Source organism: Protopterus annectens, chromosome 1.part2 (genome assembly GCF_019279795.1).
Source record: "Protopterus annectens isolate FY-2018-M chromosome 1.part2, PAN1.0, whole genome shotgun sequence".
NCBI classification, from domain to species: domain Eukaryota; kingdom Metazoa; phylum Chordata; order Ceratodontiformes; family Protopteridae; genus Protopterus; species Protopterus annectens.
In genome coordinates this window covers 109,197,532-109,224,044 of record NC_056727.1, presented here as the reverse complement: position 1 = coordinate 109,224,044, position 26,513 = coordinate 109,197,532, and the positions used below count along the sequence as shown (strand labels likewise).

General features: G+C 41.7%; 1 protein-coding gene across 1 annotated transcript in view; it reads left to right on the top strand.

Annotated features, from left to right (window-relative positions):
- Nucleotides 1-26,513, top strand: part of PSME4 (proteasome activator subunit 4) — a 2,990,260-nt gene that overhangs the window by 1,717,835 nt on the left and 1,245,912 nt on the right. The window contains exon 28 of the mRNA XM_044055122.1: nucleotides 8,449-8,658. Within this exon, the coding sequence (XP_043911057.1) occupies nucleotides 8,449-8,658 (210 nt within the window). The remainder of the gene's footprint in view (nucleotides 1-8,448; nucleotides 8,659-26,513) is intronic.

Genomic DNA, 26,513 nt, shown 5'->3' with positions numbered 1-26,513 from the left:
GGGCAAGAATGCTTGGCTTGTAACTTTAGACCTAAAAGAGGCATACCTGCATGTCCCAATCAGACAAATATGCAGAAGATACCTCAGATTCAAGGCTGGCTCAATGCATTACCAATTCTCTGCACTGCCCTTTGGCTTATTTACTGCGCCCAGGGTCTTTACAAAATGCCTGGCACCAGTAATTGCATTCTGCAGACAAAGAGGAATACAAATATATCCTTACTTGGACGACAGTCTAATTCAAGCAGAGAACAAGGACATCCTTCTACAGCATCTGGCGATTGTGAAAAAACTTCTAACATGCCTAAGGTACACAGTCAATGAAAAGAAATCAAAACTAGTACCCTCTCAAGAGATAATATTCCTGGGTGCAAGCTTAAATACAACTGCCCAGATGGCTTATCTTATGCCAGAGAAACAAAGGCAACTGACTACCTATTTCAAATTGTTAGCAACAAAGGCCCAGTTATCTGTAAGAAAAATTCTGCAGGCTTTGGGCTTCATGGCATCCGGCATCCTACTAATTCCATATGCAAGACTGCATTTGAGGAAACTTCAATGGTACCTAAAAAGTGTTTGGACTCAACATTGCCACAGCCTGGAAACTATAACAACTCTCATTCTCTGCCTGCAACAGGAGTTTCGATGGTGGGCAAAGGCATGTCACCAAAACAAGGGACAGCCTTTCACATTACCTCCAGCCAGGCAGACACTAAAAATGGATGCATCAGATTATGCCTGGGGGGCCCACATGGCAGGAAGATGCATTCAAGGAACATGGACCTCAAACCAAATGCATCTACATATCAATCAAAAAGAGATGCTAGCTGTTTAAAATGCCCTGACAGCCTTCAAGGACCTACTTCATCCAGGACAACTACTGATAAAGACAGACAACACCACGGTCATGTGATATATAAACAAGCAAGGGGGCACACATTCTTACCCCCTTTGCAGACTAGCCATGACTTTGTGGGACACAGCATTGACTTACCAAGTACATCTGCAGGCACAATTCCTGCCAGGAAGGAAAAATACTCTGGCAGATGATCTAAGCAGAAACCTCATGGATCCCTACGAGTGGCAGCTGGATCCACAAGTCTTCAGCATGATAACAAGGAAATGGGAATGCCCGGACATAGCTCTATTTGCCTCCCCTCACATCTACCAACTAAAGAGATTCTGCACAAGGATTTATCACAGACAAGCATGGAAAATGGATGCCCTATCCTTCAGCTGGAACAACCTATCAGTATATGCCTTTCCCCCTCTGCCTCTCCTCCCCAAGGTACTCCTAAAGGTCAGACAGTAGAAGCCAAAGATGATACTGATTGCACCAGACTGGCCCCGCCAGCACTGGTACCCAATATTAAGGAGTTTATCTCAATGCCCAGCTTTGACCTTACCTCAAGTACTGCATCTACTGTCCCAGCAAAACAATCAGATCCTGCACAGCCAGCTCAGGACTTTAAACCTGGCAGCATGGCGGATAATGTAGTCATACAAAACACACCTCTCAGCAAAGCTGTGATGGATGTCATTTTGGAAGCCAGAAGGCCTAGTACTAGAGAATCTTAAGCTGGAAAATTGAAGAGATTCTGTGCTTGGAACCAGGCATTAGGAACAGATACAGCTGTGCCAAATATTCCTCAGATTTTACAATACTTAACTGAGATGCTGGACAAAGGCCTATCTTTCTCATCTATTAAAATTCATGCCTCTGCCATTTCGGCTCATTACAATGCAGAGCCACCAATCTTTTCTCATCCCTTATTAAAACAGTACCTCAGAGGAGCCAAAAATTTAAGGCCTCCAATGAGATCACCAATGCCTGCATGGGACCTCAACTGTGTCTTGGAAAAACTCACCCTGCCTCCTTTTGTGCCAGCTGCTACGTCTGATGTAAAGTTTTTATCTTGGAAAACAGCTCTGCTCCTAGCAATAACTTCTGCAAGACGAGTTTCAGAGCTACAGGCACTCATGGCTGTGGAACCTTTTATCATTTTTTATCCGGTTAGGGTCTCCCTGAGGACAAACCCAACATTTATGCCTAAAGTGGTGTCAAGTTTGGCTCTTAACCAAATCATTCATCTGCCAACTTTTTATCCAAATCCACAGAACAAGGGGGAAATAATTCTGCATTCTTTGGATGTACACATACAGCTTAGATTCTACTTGGACAGAACCAAAGTTTTCAGACAGACACAGCAATTACTAGTGGCATATGCTGCAGGATCACAAGGAAAGGCTATCTCAAAGCAGACTATTTCAAAGTGGATAGGTCACTGCATTCATTTCTGCTACTTATACCATGGCAAGCCAGTGCCTAAGGGCATTAGGCCACATTCCACCAGAGCTGCAGCCACTTCAGCCGCCTTTCTCAGGGGAGTACCAACCAAGGACATTTTAGAGGTAGCTACTTGGAGTTCAGTGCACACCTTTACAAAGCGCTATCATCTGCCACACTACTCTAAATCCAGGGCAGGCTTTGCCACTGCAGTTCTGCAGGGTCTCATAGCCGCTCCTAATGCTGTTTAGCTCCAGCCTTCCAACCATAGCTTTGGGAATCTACCCAAATGTTATGACTGCAACAGTGAAACACGAAGAACATAGTACAGTTGTGTACACTTACCATAAATGTAGATGTTCGAATGTATTCACTGTTGCAGTCCAGGTTACCCACCCGCCATTCCCCTTTTTCTTCTGATGGAACCTATCTTTCCTTCTCTGATTTATACAACCTATGTGGTATATTTGCTGGTGGATGAAGGTAAAGTTTATATTGCTGCATGTAATTTTATATATAGATATAAATTTTGACTACCCTTTTAGGGGGCACCTGACATCTGGGGCAAGAAAAACTAAAGAAAATGTCGTCGGCTGCTTCTTTTATACCCCTGAAGACCTGACGTCAGGGAAGGGGAGACGACAGCCGACGCAGGACCCAAGACTTTGGAATTCAGGCCGACTGAGGGCAACCTGCCAGCAGGATTACCCCAAATGTAATGACTGCAACAGTGAATACACTCGAACATCTACATTTATGGTAAGTGTACACAACTGTTCTTTTTATGTTGCTGGGAACTCTGACCCATTCATGATACATAGTGAAATGGGCAACATCAGATTAGAAGGTTATGTACTTAATATAACTTAGCATCTGTGTTGTCCTATTTAACTATGTCATATCCCACCCTCCTTCCCCCTTCATTTTACAGCTGAGAGAGATATGGAGGCTGACGGCACCTACTGGTTCCTACCTGGGCTCCTGTTGGCCACTTTCTGTGCTATCTATATATTTCCTTTTTTAGATACTCTTCAGGAAGGAGCAGCAAACTCGATCTGAGGATTTGAAAGGAGTGAGGTATTATGAGAGTGGGAGGAGTTTGAGGCTCAGATCGTATGTAGTTGGAAGAAATGGCAGAGTCGGATCCGAGGATGGATCCAGAGACCCATTCATGATGCATAGTGAAATAGGACAACACAGATGCCAAGTTATGGTAAGTACATAACTTCTATTAACCTCCATGTGTTCTTCCCAGAACCTAAGAATGTATACTTCCTACCTTGGATGTGCATCAAAAGTTCAAGTACTACTTTGACTGAACAAAACCTGTCAGGAAGGCTGAAAGGCTTCATATTTTCCTGTACAGGGGCAAAGAAGCTTCAAACCTGTCTCTAGGATAAGAGATAAAGTAAAAGTTCATTCCACCAGAGCCTTTTCCTTGTCAGTGGCTTATTGGAAAAGAGTGGATTGCAGAAGTTTTCTAGAGGCAGCAACTTTGTCCTATCTGTATCTTTATGAAGTATTTCAAGCTTGGATGCTTTTTTTAAATCCAGAGCAGGCTTTACTAGGACCATCCTGCAGGGGCTCCAAGAGTCTTATCCTTCCTCTTCCAGTGTTGAGTAAGCTTTGGAAATATTCCCATATGACAGTAGGGCAACGTGTTTGTTGAACATAGTGCACTTGTGGGGTCTATATCAGCATATCGAATGCTGAAAATGCCGAAGGAGATTTAATCGAACTGAAATGTTCAAAATCTCAAAAGAGCGAGCTGACGGAACATCAGTTTCTTTCCCAGGGAAAGAAATCTGTGTTCCGTGCAAAAAAAATGTCAATACTTTAAACACTGACAGAAGTGAGGGGCTTGGGCCCCCACCCACACACACACACACACCTCTACTTAAATATACCAACTCCGGGACCACACCACAGTAGATGAAATAGCAAACTCTGATGACGGCCCACCAATTTCTTTCCCTGGGAAAGAAATCAATGTTCCGTCAGTTTGCTCTTCTGAGATTTCAAACATTTCAGTTTGATTAAATTAAATTCAGCGTTTTTAACATTCAAAATGCTGATAGGAACCCCAGTTGTGCAAGTCCTATATATCTGTAACAGTAAATGTTCATAGAACACTTCCTTATTGACAGTACCCACCCTCCATCTCCCTTTCAGGATGTAGATAGTTTGTTGTTGTAGTTATTTCGGAGTTAAACTCAGAAACTCAGCTGCCTTTTTTGTTTGTTTGTTTTTTTTTTTTTTGGTTTGGAGCAGTAGGTTTTTTGCAAGCTTGCATTTTCATCTTTTCTTCTTTCTGGACCCTAGAAACTTGAGAGGGTCATGTCTGTGTGTCTGAAAAGTAGTTTCTGTGCTTTCAGGTGACTGGTCCATCACACCCACAGACATTCACTGGGAGAACCTCTGAGCTTTGATAGATTGCTAAAGACAGGGCAGCAGAGCACTACTATTCCAGTAAGGCAGTGTGTTCTACAAACATCTACTGTTGCAGGTAAGTAGGACTTCTGCAACTGTACCCTCTCTAGGAAGAGATAACTGTCCTGTGAGAATTTTCAGGTGTGTGTGGTCCCTGACTCTGAATAGTGTAATGTGGCCTTTATGTTATAATATTTTTACATTTTGAATATATCGGACTATGTAGCATGACGGAAAATATTATTCATAGGTTACAGTGGTTGCAGTCCATTAAGGTTACTAAAATTGACATTCTGGGCATATCTTTGTTACAGTACTGGGCCATCGACTAAAATTCCCTAGTAGGGGAATCATATATGTATGATATTTGCAAGGTGTAAGGTTTTACATTGGAGAAATTAAATACAGCTGATTTATATGGTATCTCCTTTGAAGGAATGGGGTAATGACATTGTGTCTTGACTACAGCAGGAAAAAGAAAACACTGAGGTTTTTGGAGCAGTAGCTAAATTCTGAGACAGTAAATAATTTGGTCTTTAACTCAATATGAGTTTGGCCTGGGCAACAAAGCCTTGTTAATAATGTACAGTAAGCTGCTTCTAAATGTTAAAATAATGATTTGCACTGTAAGAAAGGGAGATATGACCACAGTCATACATCTGTTATTGAAGGCAAGAAGCTCTAACCTTTCACTTTATTACATAATTAGTAGGATCTGTAAGCTGTCAGTTAAAATTCATTCAGAGTGTTGAGTCTGATACTCTAAAGAAAAGCCTGGGAAAATGGACTTGGGTATGTAATTGTCACCAGAGAACTTTGAAAAGACTGTCTTATGTCATATATATGCCGGTATCTGATGCATATAGATTATTTGGATAACAATGGTTCCACAAGATTTCTGTACCCCTTTAGGACTGCTTAGGATGTTCCTTACAGGTGTCAGCTTGTTACAGATATGATGAAAATAATTTTAAGGGAATTGGTTGCACATATTTAGATCGTGCACAGCTTTAAACAAATTTGACAATGCAGTTCAGTCTTGCCCTGATCGATGCTTGCCTAAAAATTAGTCTTGGATCACCCCTCATCTCCCAGTTGATCCTACTAGTTGAATATAGTCACAAATAGCATTGTTACAGGCTTTAATCCTGCTTGCAAACAGTGCATCACAAAGGAGTGGAATGTGGACTTGATTATTTTAGTAAATTAATATGTAAGCAAGCAATGTTGGCTAAATACTTGAAAAATAGAAAAAAAAATGAAATCAAAATAAAGTCCTGAGATAACACGTTTTAGTTTACACATCTTGTGAAGCCGAATTGGAAATAATTGCACACCTCGTTGCTGGTTGTGACATACTAACGGCAGAAGGACTGTATACTGAAAGGCATAGTAATGTGGCGAGACTGTTGCACTGGGGATTGTGCAAACATTATGGTATTGAAGTGGCCAAAAAATACTGGAAACATGAAGAAAATGAAGAAGTCTACATCACATGGGATCATCCATTACCAACAGTTCAAAAGATAGATGCTAGAAAACTGGATATAGTGGTCCAAGAGAAGAAGACAAGAGTAGCATTGATTATTGAAATTGTCACACCCAGTGATTACAGTGTCTTGCATACAGAGAGACACAAAGTCATGAACTATCAGGATCTGCAGGCACAAGCAAGAGCAATTTGGAAGAACGATATCCAGACAGCTCCAATAGTAGTAGGAGCAACGGGTATTATAAAAAAGAATTTACAGTGGTATCTAGATATGCTACCAATACATGTAACTCCATACAAACTGCAGAAGTTGCCATTATTGGGCGCATTGTGGGTGGTGCGAAGAGCACTACTGGCTGACATCAAAGACTGAAACAATACGAATTTCATGTACTTTGACTTAGGAATGGGGTCCATTCCCATCGTGGTATTAGAAACCCAAAAGAGTTGGAGAAATTAAAAAAAAAAGCCCTTAGGCTTAGACACATTTAAGGTAGAGCATACTTCACAACAGAGAGCAGTTAATGTAAGTTTCATTTGTTGCTGTATGCAATTTTATGGAAGGGAAAGTTTAATTATGGGCTCTAAGTATTATTTTGCACTTACATTTTGCTTTTTGTGAACAGTTTTGCAACTACATACTGAATACAGTTGGCAAAAATGAAATGTTAAGTTTAATTTTGATAATTTTGTAATATGTAGTGTTCATAAGTAAATAGTAAGCAGTCAGGCTGCAGAGTTTTACAAGCCTAACCAATAACCAGACAGTGACCAGAGGTCAGAATCAGACCCTGCATTTTGTGTTTGTAAGGTGAAGACCTTAACTGTTACACCAGCTCTATATTGTAATTGTTTTTTCACTTTCTCTGGGAGCAGGTTGTGTCAGTGCATTTTAATTTTTTTTTCTTACAAAAACAAACAATCAGAATTTTGCTTTAAACCCTTCGAAGCAGCATCTGACCAGACAGCAGTAAGATGCTCATTGCTGTATTCACTGTTAAGTTCTCAATTTTGGGATATCCTGCTTTGCAGATAGCTTGCAAATGACTAGTCTTCCAAAGGTCTTCCCTTCTCTGGGGCTTTGGCCAACTTCAGCTTGCAAGGGCAAGAACATAATTAGTGTATAACAGTGTGTCAACTTATTAGCCTGCTCGATTCCTGAGGCTAGTCTTTAAAAAAGCTATATTTAGTGAATTAGTCTTGAGCTTCTTGACTGTGCATCAGCCTAAGGTGCTAGATTATGCAGTCTTAATATAGTCAGGTGGGTCTTCTCAGTCTTACAACTGCTGTAGGTGATTACAGCCATTGGCTACAGAAGCTAATTTCAGGAAGGGGTCCAGTGGGTATTTTCTTTGTTTTTAAATACTGTAGAACCCATACGTCTCCTTTGCAGTTGCAATTTCTCAAGAATGTTTTAAAAATATTTCTGAACAGGATAATTGAGTTTGTCTTGTGGCAGCGAACAAAAATATATAGTTTGCAATTAAGAATTTGGATTCAAAGTTCTTGAAACATACCAGAGTTTGTGAGGTCTGTTCTGAATGGACTGCTTTGATGATTCTACCTCAAACGATTTTCAGATGGCATTGCTGGGAATGGTACCAAGTTATTCGATCACTAGTTAATCCTTAAAGATGCTGTGATTGAGTGAGATGCTTGCTATTCAGATACAATGCTGAGAAAGTATTACATCAAGAAAGAAGCCTACCTGTCTACCTCCACAAAGTTCTGATGATAGGACCTGCGTATAGTTACAGGTCCATATGCTGGTTTAATTGTAGTTACTAAATAATTTACTAAGTTACAGTTCTTGAGTACAATCTGTACTTGGAGAATTTATTTTTGTAGTGATCCTTATCTATAAAGGTAAAAACTAAAACTTTGCTGAAAGTGCTAGACAAGCCTATATTACTGGTATGTTTCATAAGACTGAATACCCAAGCTGAGACTGCGGGTACACCTAAAACATTTTTCTTAAGACTAAGAAAGTTTTTTTTTTGAGTAATCTAGTGCTTCGTTTAAGTAAAATCTGCTGTTGAGTTGAGTGCATCACTCAGTTTGGGGTGATGTCTATGAGAGTGCTAGAATGTTTCAGGTAGTCTGCTCACATGCTCAATATTGAGTTGAGGCTAAAATCTTTTCACATGCAGTACCCATGATATGTAAATAATTGTACATTAGTATATTTGTATGCACTATTGTGATGCTCTGAATTTTTTGTTGTTTTTTTGTTTTTTAGGGTGCTTTATATTGCCTCTTGGGGAACACTGGCGGTGTTTGTTTAGCAAATCTTCATGACTGGGACTGTATAGTACAGACATGGCCAGCAATTGTATCCTGTGGTCTCAGCAAAACAATGTCTCTAGAGAAACCATCAATAGTTCGACTTTTTGATGACCTTGCAGAAAAGATCCATCGGCAGTATGAAACTATTGGATTAGATTTTAAGGTATGGATATGAAGAGTTAGGTTCAGAAAGAATTATGATGTATAGTAATAATATGTTCTCTCTTATCTGTAGAAAATGCTGTTCTAGGCAGTTTTTTAATTTTACAAGTGTACTGCATTTATATTTACATTTAATTATTTTTGTTTGTTGGTGTTTTAATCACAATATACACTTTTTTGCTGCACATTTTCACGTAACTTGGAAACCTTGCTGTATTAGTAATGCATTTCATTCAGTTATACGCATGCCCTCTGGAAATTAATATTTTGCTTCCATAATTACTCTCTCTAGCCTCCAAGTTGTTAGGGCAGTGCTGTTGGTAGAACTGCCCTCCACCTGCTATGAGCTTGTGCTCTTGTTGTTTTCCTTTGCGCTGTCTCCCATGTTTGTCTTATTTCTCAGGAGTCTGCCCTCATCAGTACAGCATATAAAATGTTGCATGACAACTGTAAGCATCAATCAGAGGAGGTTAGAAAGGATTGAGAAGAGAGACTGGATAAGCAATTCACAAAGAAACAATGGGGGGATATATGTACATCCCCCAAATATGCAACAAAATCTAGAAGATTTAGGATTTTTGCTTGGAAATGGTTACCCAGATATTTTTATACCCCAAGTAGTCTCCAGAAAATGTTTCCTTAGGTAGAGAGCAAATGTTGGAGGTGTGACGGGGAAGAAAGAGGTACTTGGGAACATATTTTGTGGGAGTGCAGTGAGTTGGCAGACTTTAAGGATTCCCCAGCGGGATGCACTATCCAAGATGCTGGGTAGGGGATTGGTGTGACGAGGGAGATGATTTTTCTGAGCTATGATACAGAATCTGAATTGCCTAGACATGGAAAGATGCCTTGCTGTGTCTTATTATAGTGGCTGCCAAAAAAGCAATTACTAGAACATGGAAGTCAGAATTTAAACCAACTGTGTTAGAAGTAGTGAATATAGTAATAGAGATAAAACAACCAGAAATGAGATTTTTAGAAAAGGATAGGCGGATACTACATAAGAAAAATGGAAATTGTGGGAATAATGCATACAGGGGAGGAATGAGGTTTAAAAGAAGGCTGAAAATGATTGGATAGATTATAAGTGAGGTATAATGTTTGTAGCGGGGAGTGTTGTCAGTATGGTTTGTGATGTAAAATGCTTGCAACTAGGATTGTGTCAGTGTGGTTTGTTTTCATTTATATAAATGTATGATTGCTTATGTCATAAGTGATGATTTAATAAAGATGTTTCTTGTTTAAAAAAGGGGGCAGAAATTGAATAATTAATGTAATGTTGCTTAGGTTATATGATGTATAGCAATATATGTAAAGTATAATGATTGTTAATATCATTTGATTACTTTTGTATAAATGTAAATTTGCCTATGTCACAAGTGATAATGCAATTAAAGGTGTGTTAAAAAAAAAAAGAGAGAGTCTGCCCTCACCAGTTAGGAATTGCATATAGATGGAGAAGGGTGCAGTTAACCCTGTCTTAGTTCTGTCCCACTGCTGGGTTGAGCTTACTGGTGTCTGTGCTTTCGGTTCAAGCTTTTGAAAAAGAATCGATTTTGCTTGTTTTAGTGTTTTTCCCAAATCTCCTTCTCATTCAATTAACTTGTTTTCACTGTCTTTATAGTAGTTCTTGTTAATTTCTTAAAGAACAGCCATAAGGCTGAAATTTTCCAGCTGTACTTGATACAGATTTGATCATCCTTAACCTAGGGACTACAGAGAAGATGATGGATTTGTAAGTCAGGTTGGGCAAAGGAAGATCATCTTGGGTAGATTCCAGGGTGGTGTCCTTGTCTTGGAATGCCACAGATGAGATGTCTTTTATTTTTTTTGCTAAGTTTTGAACATGAGCAAATACCAAATTAGTTCCAGTACAGCATAATATGAGGGTAACTTTAGTCTTCTGAGGAAAAAAATACATTTGACAGTTTCACTTTCAACATTTTTATTATGTTATTGGCTTGACTTTTTATTTCAAGGTCAGATTTTAATTTTTTTTCATGAAAAGATTTGTTTTATAAAACAATGTAAAATATAAACTGTAACAGGGCCAGTGTTAGCATTTTGGGGCCCCACAGCAAATGTCAATCTGGAGGCCTCTTGGGCACTTCTGTCTAAGTATCACGCCATCACTACTACCCCTCTTAAGCAACCTTTTAGTTCATGCTGCAAATTTGTAGGAGTAGTAAGCACAGACTGATTTGTAGTTGTAATGCTTTGACATTACAACAAGCTTATGTACCACACTGTTGGCCCGTCTCACAAAGGGACATTCACAGTTATTGGCATTTAGTTGCAACAGTTGTGCATTACAACAACTCTGTGTAGGGTACTGGACTTGAGTGAAATGGCACCCTAGGCACCATCTACTGTTTTATCCCCCCACACACACACCCTCCAGTGCTTCCCACACAATTCACATTCCTTTTTGTTTTCATGGTCTCACGTTTTGATTTATTCTTCAGATTTTGTTAAGAAGTGACAATGTTCTATATGCTGTGCAGTGCATTTTAAAGTTTGTTTTTCTTTTTACACAACTTTTTCATCCAGTGATGGTTTGAACATAAATTATGATTGATGAAAGAAATTCAGTGTTGCTGTTCAACTTTAGTTTTCCTTGCATCCTTTCAAGGCAGTGCAGACAGTAATAACCACTTAAGAAATAACTCATTTAAGCTAGGACCCGCAGAAGCCATTGATGCACTGAGATGCATTTTACAGCATTTCCCTACCTTTTAATCCAGTGGTGGCCTGAATAAAAAACACTAGTAAAAAAAATATATTTTTTTTTCAAGGAAGACAAAAGTTGTACCCAAAGCTTAATGTTCACAGATGACAAAATAGTAGCTTGATTGTGATGAAAGCAGAGGTTTAAATCACCACAGTTACGTATTTCAAGTGGCTGCTGTTATATATATATTTAATGCTTTCTCACGCCTCACCCTTAACCCCCAAAAGCAGCCACCTGTATATGTGCCTGATGTATTATTGTGAGAAAAGTAAAAAAAAAAAAAAAAAAAATGATTACGGTAATGTATCATACTTTTTTGCTTCTAGATGGTACACTGCCCCTACACAAGCTATAGTAGCCTACTTTGTACACCTCAGTGACTGTGATCCCTCTGTTGTTGTCCATACAGCAACAATGGAAAGAAGGTTCGCTACATTCTCTGCAGTTGCTGGGGTTGCTTCAGTGAGCAAGGTAGAGCCAGTCTTTTTGGTCTTGGGAGAAGTGACAGTAAAATGTGCCCTTGCTCAGTCAGAATGTTTTACCCATCCCTGGGAAAGCTTTACTTGGTGATACTAGGTCTGTCTCTCCCAATTTTTCTTTCAAAAAGAGATTGAAACATTTAACTTATCCCTTATACTTTCCTGAATAGCAGTAATTATCCCTTATGCTTTCCTGGATAGGAGTGTGATTATCCCTTATACTTTCCTGGATAGGAGTAATTATCCCTTATGCTTTCCTGGATAGAGTAATTTATTGGGCTTACAGTACAGGCTATGGTTTCTACTAAAAGAAAAAGTGAATTCCTCTTTTCCTGGAGAGTTTCTAGAAGTTGAATCTGTAGGTGTGCTGGAAGGGTAGATGCAGGTTTTCCTCCTCAGGTTTATGAGTCAGACTCCGAGGAGTGTGGTATCTGAATCTCCCTGTGAGAGATTCTATTTCTCTGAAACTGTTTTGAGAATGTGCTGTGTTTCCCCTTGTAGAGCACAGAGGTTTCTTAGTCCCTCAGAAAATACTTTGAAATGTTAGCAGCTGGAATTTCCAGAACCTTCACTCATCCCCCATACTATAGCAATTGGAGGATGTGTTTGCTACAGCCTGTGGTTCCCCAACAGCAAATCTGCTGCAATTTCTTCATGTCAGGAAAATGTCCTTTGTGTGGTTTAGTTTCTTCTATTCTTCAGGTCACTATTAATTGTTTGAAGTGTGTTTATATGACTTTGTTGATATTGCTTCCAGGGCTGTTGCCACTAGTACTGTGATGAGGAGGTTTGCCTGTCTGCATTGTCAGAACCTCCAAGGATGTAAAAAATTAGATTTTGAATTCTCCTTTCGAGCGAAATTCAGTTTTTGGACACTCAGACATTTCAAAAGCAGTAGCAGGGAGGTTCCAAAAATAAATCTGGAATAGCAGAATGACTATTTAAGATCCCCCAGTCCCTTATGCCTTCCAGAAAGTCTGAATCTCTGGTTCTCTCTCTCTCTCTCTTGGGCAGCAGCTTGTTTCAGACAAATGGGTTGTAAAACTGATCCAGCTATGAAACAGATGGCAGTGAGAAGAAACTCTTTATTTTTAGAGGTGTCCTTCTCATCTGCCAGACCAAACCAGTCTCTTTCCTCCTATATTGCACCACACGGTGCCTTTGGAGTTAATAGAAGCAGTTTCTCTTTCTCAGTTGGGAAAAAGATTTTATTCAAGAATATTTTAGTTCAGTGGTGCACAACCTTTTTGTGGAGAGGGCCACTACACAAATTCTTAATGCATCTGTGTGCCACCTCAAAACATAGTAAGTCATTACAAGTTAACAATAGGTACAGGTAACTGGCATTTTTACTTAAGACAGCAGTCATGAAATTGCCTGTTTTCTACATCAACTTTGCATTTAACTTTATTCTGGCTTGCAGTCATAACTTATTACAAACTCTTGCAGGAAGTTACTACTGTTGACAGACTATAAGTTATAGACAAGAAAGAATAGTCACTTACTCAGCTAAAATTAGAGGTGTGTGCAACTGCAGTCAATTAGGTAAGTAAGCACATGCTGGAAAGTTTGCATGACTGGAGTATGGCATAGTATTTTTTCACTTTTTTTTTTAATTTTTGGTTACTCTCTGGGGGCCAGATGGCATTGTGTGGAGGGCCAGATTTGGCCCCCAAGCCAGACGTGCACCACTGTTTTAGCGCCAAAGAAAGAAAATACCTGGAGACTAATTCTGGATCTTTCTTTCCTGAATCAGTTTGTGATAGTACCCAAGTTAAAAAATGATTTCATTTCACAACCTGCTACCCTTTCTTCGTCATCTGAATTTTTTTAGTAACTTATAGGTTCATAGGTAGGTACTAGGCTATCGGCCCAAGGGCCTACTTAAGCCTAGCCAACAAGGTTCCCTGGCTTACGCCACCCAAGAAAGTTATTTTCCTGTGTCACTGTCGAGCAGAGACACAGAAGTGATCCCCGGGGTGTATTTCCTATTTCCCATCCACTCATCAAGATTTTTTTTGAAGAGTGCTAATGAAGAACTTTGCTTGACATAGATGGGTAGCCTGTTCCAGAGTATGGGAAGTCTCTGGGACAGGAATCTATCCCTCCAGCATGTCCTGTTTATTGTGGTGACAAGGTTTAGGTCCCTAGAGTGTGTAGCTCAGAGGGTTTGGGATTTCTTTAGGTGTAGCATGTCCAACAGCTCTGGGTTTGACAACTTCAGATTTAAAAGATTGTGTCATCACATTCCTGCTCATCCAGATTTCAGGCATTTCTTAGGGTTTTGCATGTCCTGTTCTGATATATTTTTTAAACATCTTTATTAAATTATCACTTATGATATAAACCATCATGCACTTATATAAATGAAAGCAAACTATATTGACATAATCTTAGTTGCAAGCATTATACATCACAAACAATATTGACATAGTATTAGTTGCAAACATTTTATATCACTTATAATCTACCCAGTCATTGCTGGTCAGACATTACATAACTCTTCCAAATCCTGCCTTCTTTTAAAGCTCATGCCTCCCTTGTATGTATTGTTCACACAATTCCCATTTTCTGTGTAATTTGTTCCTGCTCTTTTCAAAAGATCCCAGTTCCATTTGTTTTATATGTGTTACTATGTTCACTACTTCTAGTACAGTTGGTTTAAATGTTGATTTCCATTTCTTAGTAATTGCTTTTTTGGCAGCCACAATAATTAGACTCAGCAAGGCCTTATTGTATCTAGGCAATTCTGATTCTGTATCATAGCTCAGAAAAGTAATTTCCCTAGATACACCAATTTGCTCACTCAGTATCTGTGATAGAGTAATCAGGGAATTTTTAAAGTCTGCCAACTCATTATATTCCCAGAAAATATGTTCCCAATTACCACTTTCTTCCCCATCACACCTCCAACATTTGCTGTCTACCTGAGGAAAAGTTCTCTGGAGTCTACTTGGGGTATAAAAATACCAATGTAAACATTTCCGGGCAAAAATCCTAAATCTTCTAGATTTTGTTGCATATTTGAGAGACATACATATATCCCCCATTGTTTCTTTGTAAATCTCTTATCCAGTCTCTCTTCCCAATCCTTTCTAACTTCCTCTGATTGATTATTATAGTTGCCATGCAATATTTTATATGCTGTACTAATTATTCCATATTGATCACTGCTGCAAGTAGCCTTAGCTATATGGGTTCTATTCTGCCAAAGATATAACAACCAGCTAGCTTCCAGAGCTTCAGGGCAAACTGTCAAGCAGCTTAAGCTGAGCTGATTAAAAGACAAGTTTAGGTGTGAAGCCTTTCAGAGGTTTACTTCTGCTGAAGACTACCCTCTTCTGAGTCTTTTGAGGACTGACAGTTCACTTGTGCTTTTGTTTGCTGGGCAGAGAAGTTCCCTTTGGGGGGGGGGGGTGACTTCCATTTTCTTAATTTTGTTGATGTTTTATTACTTTCCTTTTCAGGAAAGTAATTTTAAGGTTATGAGTATTTTGTTTTAATGGATTGTTTTGAGACTGTAACATACTTTAAATGGAGTACTCATTTTTTGTGTCAGTTTAAAACTAGTGTAAAGTAACTGAAACATTTTTTTCCATGAAGAAATTGTTTATTTTTCTTTTGTGGGGATGGTATAGTGTTAGAAATTGCTTTTTACTGTGTTTTCTCAAAAAAGTAACTTTTATGGAGTGGTAGTGTTTATTGGCAAATTACTGCTCCTCTTCCCCGGGAAAGAACCGCCATTTTTGGCTTGACAATGGAACAGACTACTGGTTTCATGGTTGGTCTGTCTTCATAGATTCATAGGTTCATAGATGTGTACTTGGCTAAAGGCCCTGGAGCCTTTACAAGCCTAGCCCATAGGATTACACTGGCATTGTACCACCCAACCTTAGTTCCCAGTGCATTTGTCAAGTAAAGTTACTGGGGTGATCCTCGGGGTGAATTTTCTATTTCCCATCCACTCATAAAGATTGCTCTTGAAGAGGGCCATTGAGGTGCTTTGCTTGATATATATGGGAAGTCTGTCCTATAGCATGAGCAGTCTCTGGGTTATGAACCTGTCCCTCCAGCATGTTCTGTTGATTGTGGTAATGAGGTTGAGGTCTCTTGAGCGTGTGGTGAGGAGGGGTTGGGATTTCTTCAGATGTAGCATTTCTAACAGAGCTGGGTCAGACATGGCTTTGTAAGTCATGCAGAGATCGCCTGTAAGTAGGCTATATGAGACAGAGAATAGTTGGAGTTTTTTTAGTCTGTCCATATAGGACAAATGTTTAAGGCCTAGGATCCTGTTTGTGAGGTACTTTTGCAGCCTCTCCAGTTATTACAGGTGTATAGTGAGGTACATGCCAAATGGGGCATTGTACTCGATGATTGGCCTAATGAGGGAAGAGTAGAGGGAGACAATGACCTCTTTCTTCCTGGATGCAAAACCCTTAGTAATGAGATGTGCCACATAGAAGGACTTTTCTGACCACAGTGACAATGTGGTGGTCAAAAGAGAGGTTGCTGTCAACCTGCATTCCCAGATCTCTTATAACGCCTTCTGTGTTCAGTGGACTATCATCGATGTGGTAATTCATGGGAACCTGATTTTTCCCAAAGGGGATGACAACACATTTTTTGGCATTGAGCTTAAGGCCATGGTTCTGACACCAGTCGGTGTCAGTGAGGCCTTTCTGTAGGATGTCACCATCACTCGGGGAGTTGATAATAACTCCCAACTTGCAATTATCTGCGAACTTTGTCAGCCAGAGTCCCTTCGTGTTGGCCTGGACTTCAGAGAAGTAGATACCAAACAGGAGAGGACCCAGGACCGAACCCTGTGGGACTCCACTCATGACTGGTCGGCAGTCTGACTTGGAGTCAGCTACTTTCAAACTGTAGGTTCTACCTGTGAGTCAGTTTGCAACCCACCTAGTGGTATAGGGGTTGATGCTTACCATAGTGAGTTTTTCTATGATTCCTGAGTGGAATGGTATCAAAAGCCTTGGCCAGATCAAGGTAGGCTTTATGAACTACCTTGCCTTCATCCACAGCTCTGGTGACTTACTCAAAGAAGTTGACCAGGTTGAGCAGGCATGATCTACGCTTCACAAAACCAAACTGAGTGGGATCCAGATTTTGGAGATTCCCTATATCCTTGTTTATTAGGTCCATGATGATGCTTTCCATAACTTTGCATATCAGATTCATCAGGCTAATGGGGCGATAGTTCCCAGGGTCTGTAGTCGCTCCTTTTTTATGGAGAAGGATGACTGTAGTGGTGCACCATTCGATAGGGGCAAAGCCTGAGGTGAGGCTGTGATTGAACAGGGCACACAAGTGCGGTGCCAGCTCACTCTGTAGTTTATGTAGAATACAGCTAGAGATATTGTCAGGTCCCATAGAAGCTGTATTCTTGGCCTTGGACAGTGCTGTTTTAACCTGTGCAGCAGTAATACTGGGTGCCTGGCAATCTACTGGTATTGTGATTGGTCCTTTGGGGGGGGGGGTAAAGTTGGCACTGAATTTGTCGGTTAGTATATTGGCAATATCTGTTGGCATGGTATAGGAGGTACCATTGTGCAGTAGCTCAGAGCAAATCTGGTTATTGCCGTGGAGATTCTTTACATAACTATAGAAGGCCTTGTAGTTTTCTTTACTATCTGCCGCAATTCTGTTTTCATTGCTAACTTTAGAGGATTTGATGAGGGATCTCAACTTTTTGTTGAGGCTAATAAGGGAGTTTTTCCAGTCTTGGGACTTCACCTTATTCTGCACCAGTTTCCTCCTTCTGTTGTAGAGTTTCTTTATGGCAGAGGACCACCAGATTGGCTTCCTTTTTTGGAGGAGAGCATCTTGGTTCTACTGGGTATGGTGAGATCCATGCATTTGTGTATATGTTCGTACAGTGCATTGGTGTATAATTCAGTGGTCATGCAACTGTTCTCCATTTGCATGGGTGCAGTGAAGTTAGCCACCTCTGTTTTTAGGAGCCCAAAGTTAGTTTTGGAGAAGTTTTTCATGGTGGTTACCTTTGCGGGGGGGGGGGGGGGTGGGACGGATGTGGATTTTCAAGGTGATTAGTTTGTGGTCGGATCTAACCAGGGAGGAGCTTGACTATTGGTGTAGCGCAATGGTCGCCCATGTTAGTAATGACCAGGTCAAGGATGTTGCTACTTCTAGTGGGGGTAAGAACGAGCTGGTCCAGGAGACCTTGGTCAAGTGTATTGGTACATGAGTAGTTTTCCCAGTTAATGGATGGGTATTTGAAGTCGCCCAGTATGAGAATGTTAGGTTGGACCTTAATGTTCTCCAGGGTGCTTAGGGACATGGAGTGCGAGTCGTGGGACGTGGTTGGGGACCTTTAGCAGGCTACGACCTGAATCACTGTCTTACCCAGTGTTAGCTGCACCTGAAGTATCTCAGATGCGTTATGTTGGGCTACCAGTCTAGAGTTGTGCACTTCCTTTATGAATATGGAAATACCACCGCCTTTGGAGCTTTGGTCCAAGTTCTTAGGCTGAAAGATGTGGAATGAGTTATAGCGTGGCTCTGCAGGGGTGCTTTCTGCTACCTTGTGCCAGGTCTCTGTTACAGCACAAATGTCAATGTTCTCCATTTTAAGGAGTGTTTTGAGCAAGTACATTTTGAGATTTAGACTTCTAGCGTTGAGCAGCATGACCCTCAGATTACATATGTTTGTAGCTGTTACTGTGGTAATTTGGTCTTTGGAACACCGCCTAAAAAGGCACTATAGGGATGGCAAGAGCCTTGGCCAGTATCCGGAACCCCAGGGGTGACAGATGCAGGCCATCTCTGGCAAAGCATCAAAGTCTGCCAGTCATGTCATCCCAGGCAGACAGATACTGGATCCCCTTAGAATAACACCAGAAATTTAGCCAGTTGTTGAAAGCAATCATTTTCTGCTTGTACTGTGGTATCATTCTGGGTGATGGTAGAATGCTGTTCAGGGCTAGGGTCATACCCGCCTGGGCTACATAATCCGAGAGCTCCTCCATGTCTCTTTTGATGTAGTCCAGGGAGGTATGTCCCGGGTCATTTACAACCACATGTACAATGACAGAGTCATATTTGTGCCTGTTGTTGAGGGACCTGAGTGCATGCGTTATGTGGCGGATCCTAGCCCCTGACAGGTAGCTGACTGTTACTTTCTCTTTATTCATCCTACAAATGGGACATCAGTGTGCCTCACTATCGAGTCACCTATGAGTAGCATGTTGGGCATGCTGTTTTGCTTTAGGGGCTTTGGTTGAGTGGCACACTGTTTAGGAGAGTTATGTGTCTCGTCATTATTGTGTTGTGGTGGTCGAGTGCATTTTTGCCTTGGAGGTCTCTGTTGTTTGGGTAGATTTTTATTGAGAGCCTCTGCGAATGTGGATGTGTAGTTTGTGTCTTTATGTAAAGGCAGTGTTGGTGTGTGTTCTGGAGGGCTGTGTATTCCATATGGTGTGGTACAAGTATTGAGCTTCTTTTCCTGACCAGCTATTCCAGTCTTGGCTGGAGAGTGCGTGGCTTCCAATTTGGATATATAAATACATCTCTCGCAAGTCTGAGTGTTGGGAAGTAAGAGAAGAGGATTGTCAGTGTACATAAGGCAGTTGCTACATTGCCTCAGGATGTCCAAGTTCACCAGGTTAATAGGAGAAAGCACAGGGAACTGACCTTTAGACATGCCTGGAGGGGTGGGTATTAATAATAGGTACTGGAGCTGTTTTCTTGTAGAACGTTTAGTGCCGGTAGCACTTTTGTGTGCGACAATAATTGCTACAAGAAGTCTGGTAAAGTGCTAGATTAATAAGCTAGTAAAAGTGCAGGAGAGGAGAGAACTAGTAGATCTAAGGGAAAAATTGAAGAGCAGACGTTGACACTGCTCAGATGCTTTCATTCACAAAAAGAAAAAAAAATTAAGTAAACAGCCTTTGCCGCCTCAGCTGGGTGACTCTGCTGTGGCCATTTGTTATATCTTAGACAGTACATCTTTTAGCTTAGATTCCACTGGAGTAGTAGCTACAGCGTCTAGGAACTGGGGTTAACTATGTCCTCTGCATCTGTTGAGGTCCCCTCAGTGGACAAGGGAACACCAGCCGTATCGTTCCTGGGAGAGTTAACAGGGAAAGTTTCCGTTTTGTATCAGAATGCTGTGCCCATCCCTGGGGAAGCAACTGCTACTATCAGTAACATAATTGGCCCAATTTCAGCAAAAAATAGAATAAACAGTCTCAGCAGAGTTCAGGTAAACAGACGTTTAGGAAGAAGTGACAAGGAGGTTCCAAAAAGAAAGTCTCAAACCTCCCAAAACTAAGGACACTTCAACAAATTTGAATGACTATTCTAGAGACCTTTTGACCCCCTTCACCCTGGACCTCTTTCTCTTCCAGAAAGTCTGAATCTCCATTTTTCTGTTTGGCAACAGATTGATTCAGACAAATGGAGTCTGAAAATCATTTATTAGGGTTACAGGTGGCAGTGGTAAGAAATTCCTTCTTTCCAGGGGGCCATTCCTCATTCTACAGAACAGACTGTTTAATTTCTACCTATTTTTCATCACATGCTTTCCCAAGGAGTGATAGAACCAGTTCCTTCTTCCCAGGTGGGTAAGGGGTTTTATTCAAGTATGTTCCTTGTCCCAAGGAAAGAAAACACTTGGAGACTAGATGTTCTTCGTGTTTCACTGTTGCAGTCATTACATTTGGGTAATCTGCTGGCAGGTTGCCCTCAGTCTGCCTGAATTCCAAAGTCTTGGGTCCTGCATTGGTTGCTGTCTTCTCTTCCATGACATCAGGTCGTCAGGGGTATAAAACATGCAGCCGACGCCATTTTCTTTAGTCTTTCTTGCCGTGCGGTGCCCGAAGCAGAAGCATTTTGCAAGTGCCGGTCGGCCGACTACTGAAATATTTGAGTTTGAGTTTCAGAACCGAAGTCTTCACTAAAGGTAAAACTCAGTGTGCCTCACAGTCACAGCCCTTAAGGCCAAACAACACACCAAATACACTTGTTATAGGGGACTCTATTGTCCGGCACACTGACGTCCCGCTCACCAGACTGAACAAGGAGAAGGTCATTGTAAGCTGCCTGTCGGGTGCCAGGATCCACCACATAACGCAAGCACTCAGGTCACTCCAAAGCAAGTACAAGTATGACTCCATCATTGTCCATGCTGGTGTGAATGATCTGAGACGTACCTCCCTGGACTACATGAAAAGAGACATAGAGGAGCTCTCTGACCATGTAGCCCAGGCTGGTATGACCCTGACCTTGAGTAGCATCTTGCCCTCACCAAGAATGATGCCACAGTATAAAGACAAAATTATCAGTTTCAACAATTGGCTAAAGTATTGGTGTCATTCAAAGGGGATCCAGTCTCTGTCAGCCTGGGATGACATGCTCGACAAGCCACGTTGCTTCGCTAGGGACGGCTTGCACCTGTCACCCTTAGGCTTTCATATACTGGCCAAGGCTCTTGCCACCCCCATAGTGCCTTTTTTAGGCAAGGCTCAAAGGACAAACCCACCTCCATAGACAACCCAAGGATAAAAAACCTAAAGGTAATGCTACTCAATGCCAGAAGTCTAAACCTCAAGATGCACGCACTCGAGGCTCTCCTCAGTATGGAGAAAATCGATGTCTGTGCAGTAACAGAAACCTGGTTCAAGGCTCCTGAGAGCACCCCAGCACTACCAGGTTATAACTCATACCATGCATTTTGGCCCCAAAACTCGGACTGAAGCACAAAAGGAGGTGGAGTATCTATATTCATCAAAGATACCTACACCTCCAGGTTAGTGGCACTGCACGAAGCATCGGAAATCATCCATGTGCAACTAACAGCGGGCACCTTTCAGTTTGTAGCCTGCTACAGAACACCCTCCCTATTACAGGAACCCCACCTGGCATTCCTGAGAACACTGGAGAATATGAAGGTCTCTCCAAACACTATGTTATTGGGTGACTTCAACTACCCAAACATTGACTGGGAAAACTACTCAAGCCCAAACACCCTCGCCCAACGGTTCCTTGAATTTATAAACTCTAACTCAATGGAACAACTGGTCACCACTCCCACAAGAGGGAACAACATATTGGCCCTGGTCATCACCAACATGGGGACTCTATGTTCCACACCAGAGGTAAACCCCTCATTGGTAAGATCAGACCACAAACAAATTTCCCTGGACATCCATATCCCGACCTCACCCCCAGCCAAGGAAATCACTGTAAAGAATTACTCAAAAGCCAACTTTGCACTTCTCAAGACTGAGGTGGAATCCTTCAAAGCCCCTGGGCCAGAGGATAATACAGCCCAATCCACAGAATCCTTTACAAATGCATTCTATGAGCACCTGCAGGAATGCATGGATCATGCTATCCCAAATAAAACCAAGACTCACTCCTCCAAAAACAGGAGACAGGTCTGGTGGACCCCAGCCATAAATAAGCTATACAACAGAAGGAGGAAGCTACTACATGACAGAGCAAAATCCCAAAAAGGGAAGGCATCTCTGATCAGTATTAGTAAGAAACTTCGATCCCTCATAAAATCATCAAAGGCCAGTTTTGAAAGAAAAATTGCCCTAGACACTAAAGAAAATCACAAGGCCTTCTTTAGTTATGTCAGGAACATGGGCGGAAACTCCCAGATATGCTCTGAATTGTTGCATAACGGTACAAAATATACCGAACCTACAGACATAGCCAACATCCTGGCAGACAGATTCAGCTCAAACTCCCCCCCCCCCCCTTCCCCCCAAAGGAGCAAATGCCTATCCCAACTGAATGTAACCTCCCTGACATCGCAGATGCACAGGTGAAAGCTGCTCTCTCCAAAGCAAAAAACACAGCATCTGTGGGACCGGACGGTGTCCCAGGCTGTGTCTTACATGAGCTCCAAGAAGAACTGAACCCTCACATTAAGTCACTGTTCAAACTTAGCCTTACTACAGGATATGTACCCAAAGAATGGCGTACAGCTACAGTGGTCCCACTCCACAAAGGTGGTGCCACAACGGACCCCGGAAACTATCGCCCCATAAGCCTGACTAGTCTGGTCTGTAAAGCTATGGAGCGTATTATCATGGAACTCATAAACAAAGACATTGGGAGCCTCCAGACACTGGACCCTACCCAATTCGGCTTTGTTAAGGGCAGATCTTGCCTCTTAAACCTAGTTGATTTCTTTGAAACAGTTACCAAAGCCATAGATGAGGGCAAGGTAGTCCACACAGCCTACCTGGACCTCGCAAAAGCCTTCGACACAATACCCCACTCGGGCATCATAAATAAGCTTACCAGCTTAAATATCAACCCCTATATCACAAGATGGGTTGCAAACTGTCTCAGAGATAGAACCCACATGGTCAGAATCGCAGGTGCCATGTCCGAATCCAAACCAGTTACAAGTGGCGTCCCACAGGGCTCAGTTCTGGGACCTCTCTTGTTTGGTATATACTTCTCTGAGGTTCAGGCTAACATGGGGAAGATTATGGCTGACAAAGTTCACAGATGACTGCAAACTAGGGGCCATAATCGAATCTCCAACTGACACAAGCATCCTCCAAAAGGGTCTCACAGAGATGGATGCTTGGTGCCAGAGCCACGGCCTCAAGCTAAATGCTAAAAAGTGCATAGTCATCCCCTTTGGGAAAAACAAGGTGCCCACAAATTACCACATAGGTGGTAATCCAAGTACGGAAGAAATAATTAGAGATTTGGGGACCAACGTAGATAGTAATCTCTCCTTTGATAATCACGTTGCCAAAGTGGTTACAAAGACCTTCTATATAGCCCACCTTATCCCAAAAGGGTTCGCATCTAGATCAAGAGAGGTCATTTTGCCCCTCTACTCATCACTCATCAGGCCCATAATTGAATACAATGCCCCTTTTGCGATGTACCTTACCCGACACCTGCAGCAACTGGAGAGACCCCAAAAGTACCTCACCAAGAGGATCATGGGCTACAAACAGCTGTCCTATGCAGCTCGACTAAAGAAACTCCAGCTCTACTCAGTTGTTTACCGCTTACTCAGAGGCGATCTATGCCTGACGTACAAAGCCATGTCAAACCCAGAATTAATGGACATGCTCCACCTCAAAAAATCCAAGTCCCTTAGAGCTACACGCTCCAGGGACCTAAACCTCAGCACAAATATAAATAGGACATGCTGGAGGGACAGATTCATTTCCCAGAGGCTCCCCTCACTCTGGAATAGAATCCCAATTCATGTTAGACATAGCCCCTCGCTGACCCTCTTCAAGCGAAATTTGGACGCGTGGATGGGAAATCGCAAATTCACCCCTGGGATCTCTCCTGTGTCCCTGCTAGACAGAGGCACAGTAAACTAATCTTAAAAGGGTACCGTCTGTGACCTACTTTACAGAGGCACAGTAGGCTAATCTAATAGGGAGGTGGAAGACAAATACACTCTGGCTGGGCTTATAAATGCCCTAGGGCAGATAGCCTAGTATATACCTATGAACCTATAAGTACCCCATTGGGGAAACTTTTTTCTTGCTTTTTACCGATGTCAGAAAAAGTTAATAATTGTATTACTTGTGGGAAGCAAATACCTCATAAGGACTTCGATTTGTACTGTATTCCTTGCCTAGGCTCTGATCACAACATGCCTGGCTGTCGTTTTTTTGCTAGATTTAACCAACGCACTATTAAGTGTCGGTATATTTTTGCATCAAAGTATTTTGGAAACAGATTTAACTATCCAGAAATGTCGTCGGATAGCAGTCCGACTACCGTAGGACATAAAAAACGCAAAGTAAAAACAGAGAAAGGCAGTCAAGATCCAAAACCGACGATGAAGCTTCTCCTAAGCCAATCGCTGGTTCGCCGGTACTCAGTGAGGTGCTTTCCCAGCCCCTGATATCCGCTACCTTCGAGTCGCAGGCCTCTATCAACACCCATGTGGAGTCCAGCATGCCGCAAGATACTCAAGGTATTGGACCAACGGATGTATCTCCCTCAGATGGGTCCAGAGCCGCAGATTAGGCACCGGCTTTTGAGGGTGTATTCAGACCTCAACATTTATATATCAAACCGATGACAGCTGCAAAACTAAAGGTAAAGACAACTTCTAAAACTAAAAAAAATGACACCTGAGCCACGTGCACATGCCTCTATGCCTAAAAAACAGATGATCAAAATGGCTGAAGACTTTATTACCTTGATCAGGGGTACCCGTCCCCCTCCAGATAAGAGGCCTAGGCAAGACACTAATTATGAATCTTCAGATCAGGTTTCTATTTATTCTGATTCCTCTTCTGATCAGGAATTATCTACACCTCCCTATGAGGATTCTGATGCTGAGGAGTCTATTCCATCTGCATATCATCCTGAGGATTATTCATTTGGAGAAACCTTGTATACTTTGAGGGAGCATTTTCACTGGGAGAGTCAAGACTTCTCAGAATCAAAAAAAGAGGCTCAGGGATTTCCTTCTTCTCCTTCAGCACAAGCCTTTAGCTATTCCTCCTGTTTTAGACATCGTGGATGATGTGTTTTTGGAGTCAAGCTTGACCTCTGACTCCTTACCTCCGGCTCCAAGTAAGCCTGACAGATATTACAGGGTCCCTGACTCACATACATTTTTATTTAGAAACCCTGCTGCTGACCCTGAAACTATTTCACAGGGTCCAAAGGGAGTTAAGGCCTCAACAGCAAAAAACCCTACCTCCTCTGACAGAGATTCAAGGGCACTAGACAGATGGGGAAAAAAGGTTTATACATCTGCAACCTTGGCAGTAAAGGCCTTAAACTGTCAATTTCACATGCTTAAGTACCATTAACATGTTATGGGATTGCTGAAACAGAAAATGATGTTGATTTCAGAATGTGCAGAAAATAAAGAATTGCAGGAATTATTGCATGCAGCTGAACAAGTTGGAAAGCATACTTTGCAATGTGGTTTTGATTCCTTAGAGGCCTCCTGTAGGGCTGCAGTTACTGGATCTGTGATTAGGAGGCATGCCTGGTTAAAGGAACAAAATTTGCCTGATCATGTTAAAGCTAAATTGCTCGATGCACTTTTACAGCATGATTCTTTATTTGGTATTAAGGCAGAAGAGGTTTTAAAGAAAATGGAAGACAAAGCTAAGTCTATGCAAACTGTTAAAGACTTCTTACAAGTGCAGCCACCAAGATTCAGTAGACTCTGGCCTACAAAAAATTGGTCCTTTCCTGTGTCAGACAGAGCTCAAAGGGGCAAATCCAGACGCCCAAAGGGTTCCAGATACCAGGCACAAGATTCATAAAGGTCAAAACAATAGGGCGCATCTACCTCCAAATCAGGGGGAGATAAAGCGCAAACCTACAGAAAGCAATCCCAATGACTTCCCTCTGCCTACACCAAGCACTTATCTTTTGACAGCACCCTTAGGGGGAAAATTAGCACTTTTTGCTCAAAATTGGCCATTAACCCAGGACAAGTGGGTACTAAACTTGGTATCACAGGGATACAGATTCCATTTCCACACTCTGCCAATGGCAAATGGTTGGCCATATCTGCCCAAAAATCAATGGGCAGAGGCACAGAAACAAGTTACGTCCCTCATGGATATGGGGGCCATTCAACCAGTACCAGAACAGGAAAAAGGACAAGGTTTTTACTCAAGACTGTTCTTGGTACCCAGA